Below are 7,905 nucleotides of genomic sequence, written 5' to 3'. Positions count from 1 at the left end.
AATGTCAAGTTTTATTTGTGACTCCTGAAGATGATAATGTTTTTATACAATATTTAAGATGGTTTCAGACCAAAACCTCTGAAATTATCTGAAATATGATGATTATATACTCATTTGTAATTTATGTATTCCATTTGTAATTTAGGTCAAGATCTATCACTGAGTGACTTTTTTACTGAAAATAGTTGTACCTAACCTTATTAAATATATCTATGCTAAAATTAAGTTTCTTCTGGTGTTGATTTTCTTTTTCCTGAGTTACTGAGGAACAAGAGACCTGTATTTGGTGCACTTCTGTAGCTTCTCATAGTTCCAAGTACTGTTAGAGTTTGAAGACCAAAGTCTTTCTGCATTCCTAGTGTGATAAAGCAGTAAAGGTATTAGCTCCAATTGGAGTGATGGAAACAGGCTGAGTTGCTTCCCAGAATAAATGGATTAATGCAGATTTCATTAATGATGAAATTTCTCTTATGTGACTTTTCTTTTTTCAAGCACTTGAAATGTTTAGTTCTGTTTATGGTATGTGATTTTTCTGTACTCCTCTTTCCTTACTGACGCTTATCCCTTCTTTATATAATAGATCAACAACTACCATCTGTCCTACAAGATGAGTAACAGCCATCCTCTTCGCCCCTTTACTGCAGTGGGGGAAATTGACCATGTGCACATTTTGTCTGAACATATCGGTGCCTTGTTAATTGGGGAGGAATATGGCGATGTCACATTTGTTGTGGAAAAGAAACGTTTTCCTGCCCACAGGGTAATTTTAGCAGCCAGGTGCCAATATTTTCGGTAAGTGTGTAATACTTTTTTTCAAGATTCAGGCCATTTGTAGGAAGCACTGGTATTTTCTACTCTATGAAAAATATTGTGACCAGGTATAATAAAACATCCTAGGAATCCTTCAATTCAACATCTTTAAGAATTTCATCCTTGTAGACTTTTTGAGGACCACCTTTTCTTCAGGAGCCATCTTTAGAATTATGAAGCTAGAAGTCTTCCCAGGTCAGCTAGTACCAGTCAGCCATTTTTAAGAGTTTTGAAAATATTTCTAGGGATGAGTTTTTGTTACCTTCACCCTCTCCTCGTAGTTGATAACTACTGGGAGTTAAACTGATCTACTGGGCAGATAAGATTCTTCTTGTGTAGGTAGACTGACTTCTGGATTTACTAGTGAACACATGTCCCTCTTGGTTTCAGACTTCTGAAGTCCAGGATCTGTCGGTAACCCGAACACTCCCTCTAAGACATGAAGTTTGGCAACCCCAAATTGAAGAAAACTTAGTATTGACTAAGTTTCACAGTTACATTATAGCTAAGACTAGACAAATTCACATTTAATTAATATTAGAATCCTACATGTATTTATATGCTATGAGTCAGACTCAGTGGCAACTTAACAACAACATAGTTTGGTATTCAAATCCTTAATTTCCAGAGTTACGAATATTAAATTGATCTTTAATTACTCTATATTTTAACTAATATTAGTTAAAGGGATTACCACTGAATTACTGACTGAATGATAATTTAACCTTGCTTATAGACTATTTTCTATGTACAAGGATAAAGATGGTCCATAGAGTTACTGCTTTGCCCAGGGAAACATGTTGGTTAAAAATGGAGGTAATGATAGCATAGAGAAATTGTTATTTACCTTCTAGTGAAACTGTAGTCTGATTTTTATAACCAGAATTAACCAAGACAGCAACACTTAGAGTCACACACATTATAGTCAAATGTGTCTCTTGGAAAAATCTACTCTTTAGCTAGAACTTTGATCAGAATGTCTTATTCTTTCACATACAAAATGTCTGTAGAGGAAATGAGGAGCTTAGAAGAGTTCTAGCTAACACCTCCTCACCTGTGCTCCCTCCCAGTGAGCAACTCTACCAAGGCACCTGGCCTCAGTTTAGTCATTATTGGAACCAGACTTCTGTCCTCTCCATGATTTCCTTTTTGTGTTTCTTTCTCTTTTCTTAATTTTTGGTCCATTCATAACTATTGAAGTAGTTTGAGTCCATTCTTAAATCAGAACTTTTCAGTCTTATGTTTAATATTTATTAATACTATATATCTTACTCTCTTTCAAAAATAATTTGAGATAATCAGTGTATTCTGAAAAGAAACTCGTGTATGTTTAGAAATTAGAAAATCATCCTGAGTGAATGGGTTATGCTCCCTTCTCTTAATTGACCTTGTTCTTAATGTCTGTTTGTGGATAGTACACTGTTGAAATCTTTGTAATCTTTGATGGCTTGATCAAGGCTAAATTCAAGGTCGCTGCCAATGATATTTTAGACAGATTTTCATAGCCGACAGTTCTCATTGCAAAGGAAAGTTAACTGTCAGCAACTGAGAGAAACCTAAGTGCTGTCCTAAGAGGAAACCAATTTCTAGGTGAAACCAGTTGCCATTGAGTCGATTCCAACTGTGGAGACCCCATGTGTTGCACTGTAGAACTGCACTCCATAATGTGTTCAGGACTCTGACCTTTTGAAGCAGATTGCCAGGTCTTTCTTCTGAGGTGCTTCGGTTCAGACTGTCAGCCTTTCAGTTAGTACCCCTGCTCTTAACCATTTGCACCACTCCACATTCCCAGATAAGGATAAGTTAACTATACAGAACAAGCCTCTGTCCTGGTCTCCTTGTCATTTCCACCCCAGATATACTGAATCAGAATCTACATTTTAACAGACCCCCAGGTGATACATAAGAATCACCTGGGGATCTATAAGAATCACCTAGGGATCCTGTTAAAATGTAGATTCTGATTCAGTTGGTAGGTATATCTGGGGGAGAAACCACAGATTCTCAGCAGGAGGCTGACCCTCTTCAAAGCCCTGTTTAGAACCACTTTTAAAGCTCTGAGAATCCAGATAAACACCCACTGGAGCAGGAGTAAGTCTTGTTGCGGTTGCTTCAGGATGTTCTTTAATTGAGTAATTTTAAGGTTAGAGTTGGATGCTTTCTGGATAATGAAGACTTTCAAGGGTATTTTTAGGCTTGGTATAACCCAGTGAAGTGGTACGCTGAAAATACTTGTGAGTCTTGTGCTCTGTAGTTTCAGCTGTTTTCTTCAGGCAATCAAGAATGCCAGGTCCTAGGGAGGGTGGGAGAAGTTCCAGGCAGGTATGCGGAAACCCCTGAAATTCTCATCCTGCTCTGAGAATTTAGCAACAGAGGGACTCTCTCTCTTGTGCTTGCTTTTGCCTCTTTTCCTTTCTTGTACTCTACTCTTCCCTTCCTTTTATGCCTTCCTCTCCTGTCCTCCTCTGTCCCTTTTCTTTCCTATAGGATTCAATGTTTAATTGCTTCATCTTAATGCTTGGTAGAGTAATAGAGGTAGAAATTTAAATTCATTACCTGCTTTGTCTAGTTTTCATTTTTCAGATAAGCAATAATTTGCAACTTTATTTTAATCTGAAAAATACGAGTCAAAATTATCCATAATTGCTATCACCGATTTCCTTTTTAATTTAATAATTTATAAAGTATCTAATCCTTTCCCCCAGATCTAATACTTCCAGATCTAATTCTATTCTCTAGAGGCAACCACTGTTTATTTATTACTTTTGTCTGATTTTTCTAGATTTAAACAAATATATCTGTATATATACCTATATGCATGTTGCTGAATTAGTTCTCTAGAATTCTGAAAGTGGAATTACTGAGTTGAAGGATATGTACACTTTAATTTTGAATGTTGTTGTTGTTGTTATGTGCCATCAAGTTGGACCTGACTCGATTTAATAGATATTGATATTTCCCAATATGTGACACCTTTATATGCTCAAAGCAGTGCACATGAGTACCTATTTTCCTATTCCTTTTGCAGTAATGGATATTAACAGGCTTTTCAAATTTCTGGAATCTGATAGAGAAGAATGGCATCTGGTTGATGTTTAATTCTGTATATCTTATTACATCCTTTTCTGCACTTTTAATTTTTAAACTGTCATATTGACCTTTAATGTTTTTACATTGATTTTATCTGTTCCTCTCAAATGTTCTCTATCATCTTTCTGTTTAATGTCAATTGTATATCTTGAGCTCCCAGGATATCGGATAAGCCCATTTGTTTATAGAATTAATTCAAAATAGTTGTTAAATTATTTCTCTTGCTTTCTTAAGAGAACTATTTAAAATGGTTACTTTGTATTTTTTCACCTGGATCTTTGTGCCATTAAATTAATTTATATTTGTATAATGTTACTGGCTGGTATTTCCTGTATTTTGTAGCAAATCTGACTTGAGTTTTTCCTGTTTTTATTCTCTTTATTTCTTCCTTTTGTTCCCTGATGTGCAGAGCACTACTGTATGGTGGCATGCGAGAGTCTCAGCCTGAAGCAGAAATCCCTCTCCAAGACACCACTGCAGAAGCATTCACGATGTTACTTAAATACATCTACACTGGACGAGCGACACTGACAGATGAGAAGGAGGAGGTGCTGCTGGACTTTTTGAGCCTGGCTCATAAATATGGATTTCCCGAGCTGGAGGATTCCACCTCTGAGTATCTCTGCACCATACTTAACATTCAGAATGTCTGTATGACTTTTGATGTCGCCAGTCTCTACTCGCTTCCCAAGTTAACTTGTATGTGCTGCATGTTTATGGACAGAAATGCTCAGGAGGTGCTTTCAAGTGAAGGTTTCCTCTCCCTTTCTAAGGTGTGCTATTGTCTACAAGGCGTGCATTGTTGTATTCATACCTGTACAGCAGAAATATAGCAGTGGAGTAAGAAAGAAAAAAGAAAAGTTGGTGTAGAAGAGGTTAGCTGGTCTAGCCTCTTACCTTTGGCTACTGGGGCTCTTGATCACATAGCTAGAGTGAAACTTTTACTCAAGTCTGGTGTTTCTCCCATTTTCCCTTGGTGAGGGAGCTCTGGTGGTGCAGTGCCTAAGGCTTTTGCCTTCTAACCAGAAGGTTGCTGGTTCAAACCCACCAGCTGCTCTGTGGAAGGAAGAGGGCACAGTCTACTTCTGTGAAGATTTGCCGCCTCAGAAACCCAATAGAGGTTGCTATGATTTGGAATTGACTTGATGGCAATGAGTTTCATTTGGTTTTTAGGTTTTCTCTTGCTGTTTTGTTTCCCCAGAACCTGGATATTTCCAATGAGAAGATATATTGAATAGCTCCATATCTTGGTTTGAATATGAACTATGATTTTTATTATCCTACTTGATTTTTAAGGGCAAGGGTCTTTGAGGTATTGCTGGAGGGCAGGCTGGAGATCTGAGAATCCAAAATATGGTAGTATTAACAGTACAGTGGAAGTAAAGGTTTTGTATTTTGAATGCTGGATATATCTTATTGACTTACAAATTTAAACCCTCCTGTAGTACCCATGTGTACTGATAGCACCTCATTTTGCCATTTGTCTTTTCACTGTGATATTAAAGATGGCTGTAAATGTATTTGGAAAGACTAGATGTTTGAGGTAATGATACAAGGTGCCTGGGGAGGAAAGAAAGGTGCCACCATCTTTTCTTGTTACTCACTCAGCCATAATGGACGGGATAGTATGTGGCACAAAGAATAAGGGAAAAAAGAGGGTCAAAAAGAATTAATTGTCTAGGTGATATGCACACTTCTGTAAGGTTTTACTGATTGATCACCCACATGGTTGGGCTCCATAATAACCAAAAGTTTTCCTTTTTATCTTTTTCAGACAGCACTTTTAAACATCGTATTAAGAGATTCATTTGCAGCTCCCGAGAAAGATATTTTCCTAGCCTTGTTAAACTGGTGTAAGCACAATCCAAAGGAGAATCATGCTGAAATCATGCAGGCTGTGCGTTTACCTCTGATGAGCCTCACTGAACTCCTGAACGTTGTGAGGCCTTCGGGACTGTTGTCTCCTGATGCCATTCTGGATGCTATTAAAGTACGATCAGAGAGCCGGGATATGGACCTCAATTACAGAGGCATGCTCAGTAAGTGCCTATTTATCCTAAACTCACCAAGGAGTTTTGTTTGCATCTTATGCCCATATCAGCTACAAAAGTTTGTGAACATGTAACTGCTTCCTATGGAATACCTTTCCTTATCATTCTGTTGATTTCTCTTGAAATCGAATACCTTTGTAGACCTCCAAATAGGTATTTCATACTATTCCTGGACAGATCTCTCCAGCTACTTCCTAGAATGTGAAAAATAGACACTTCCCAAAAGTTTCTTCTTATAGTAGGACCTTTCCTCTCCCCTTTCTTCCTCCTCAAATCAGTGCTTATTATTTCAGGTACTATAAGCATGGAAATTAAGAAAAAAAGCAAACAATAATAGGTAACACTTATATAGCATTTCAAGCACATATATGGTGATTTTGTTATTAATAAAAAATAATAGCAATTAACACTTATAAAGTGCTTAATGACATGTCAAGCGTAGTTCTACATGCTCATTTGAGCTTCATAACACCCTTTGAGATAGGTACTAATGTAGGTACCATTTTTCACATGAGGAAACTGAAGCATAGAGGGTTAAGTAACTTGCCCAAGGTCACACAAAAAGATGTGGAGCTGAGTGTCAAACCCATGAAGTTTGGCTCCAGACCTACCCACTACCCACTGCCATTGAGTTGATTCTAACTCATAGCGACCCCCATTGGGTTTCCAAGGCTGTAAATCTTTATGGAAGTAGATTGCTTCATCTTCCTCCCATGGAGCATCTGGTAAATTTGAACTGCCAGCTTCTCTTTAGCAGCCAAATGCCTTATCCACTACAGCGCCAGACGAACTTTTGGCTCCAGAGGCTGGATAATTAACCACTATGCTATATTGCTTTAGCGCTAAACATGGACTCTGACTTTGATCGTTTCATTTTCGTTGTGGAAATAAGACATTCATTCATGAACAGTTTAAAAAAAAAAACACAAACGACAACAACAACACATGTTATGGAACTTCACAAGATGATAGATACATGTTATGGAACTTCCTAAGAAGGAGTGATTTGGAATGATTTCATTGAGATTATGAAGCTTGAGGTGAGCCTTGACATTTGGTTTAAGTGATATCAGGGTGGGGTACATTTTGGATGGGAGGACTGGTGGTGTTAACAGAGATTTAGAGTATTTAGGTTTATCATTTTTCTTCGAGGTTACCCTGTGATTTACTTTTCTACTCAAGTTTAGGACAGTCTGGTCTATCTTGGAGTTGTCTTGACTTCTACCATTTAGGAGTTCTGTAACTACACAAGTTTTTCCCTCTTTTTGGTAGGTAGTTGTCCTTATTTATCAATTGATGTCTCTAGTTCCCTGTTAACAATCTTGTAGGCTTATTTACTTTGCACATTTCCATAACTGGATTGAATTCTGGGTTATGTCATCATGTGTGTTAATGGTTGCTTGTTGTTTGCTGTTGTTGGTTCTCTGTCCAAAGGACTCCTTTTAGCATCACTTGTAAGGTGGGTCTAGTTCATAAAATCCTTTAATTTCTGCTTATCTAGAAATGTCCTGATTTCACCATCATATTTGAGGGACAGTTTTGCTGGGTATATAATTCTTGATTGGAAATTTTTTCTTTCAGGGTTTTATAAATACCATCCCATTGTGTTCTCGCTTGCATGGTTTCTGCTGAGAAATCTGAGGTTAGTCTTATTGGTTGCCCCTTATAGATAACTTTTCATTTTTCCTGTGCTGCTTTCAGAACTCTTTGTCTTTGGTTTTGGTGAGTTTGATGATGATATGTCTTGGTGATTTTCTCTTGGGTCTATCCTGTTTGGGGTTTGTTGGGTTTCTTGAATGGATATATTCTCATCTTTCATCATACTAGGAAAATTCTCTTCCAACAAATCTTTGACAATTTTCTCTGTGGTTTTATTTTTCTCTTCCTGTTCTGGAATTCCAATTACACATAGGTTATTCCTTTTGATGGTATCCCACACGAACCTTAGGCTTTC

General features: G+C 37.4%; 1 protein-coding gene across 1 annotated transcript in view; it reads left to right on the top strand.

The window, feature by feature from the left end:
- Positions 1-607: 607 nt before the first annotated feature.
- The window catches only part of BTBD9 (BTB domain containing 9), a 549,273-nt gene continuing 541,975 nt past the window's right edge, over positions 608-7,905 (top strand). Inside the window, exons 1-3 of the mRNA XM_007939418.2 lie at positions 608-792; positions 4,310-4,673; positions 5,675-5,939. Coding sequence (XP_007937609.1) covers positions 608-792; positions 4,310-4,673; positions 5,675-5,939 — 814 coding nt within the window. The remainder of the gene's footprint in view (positions 793-4,309; positions 4,674-5,674; positions 5,940-7,905) is intronic.

Source organism: Orycteropus afer, unplaced genomic scaffold, assembly GCF_000298275.1.
Source record: "Orycteropus afer afer isolate SDZICR_OR568_19922 unplaced genomic scaffold, OryAfe1.0 scaffold00059, whole genome shotgun sequence".
NCBI classification, from domain to species: domain Eukaryota; kingdom Metazoa; phylum Chordata; class Mammalia; order Tubulidentata; family Orycteropodidae; genus Orycteropus; species Orycteropus afer.
This window is presented reverse-complemented; position numbering and strand designations above follow the sequence as displayed.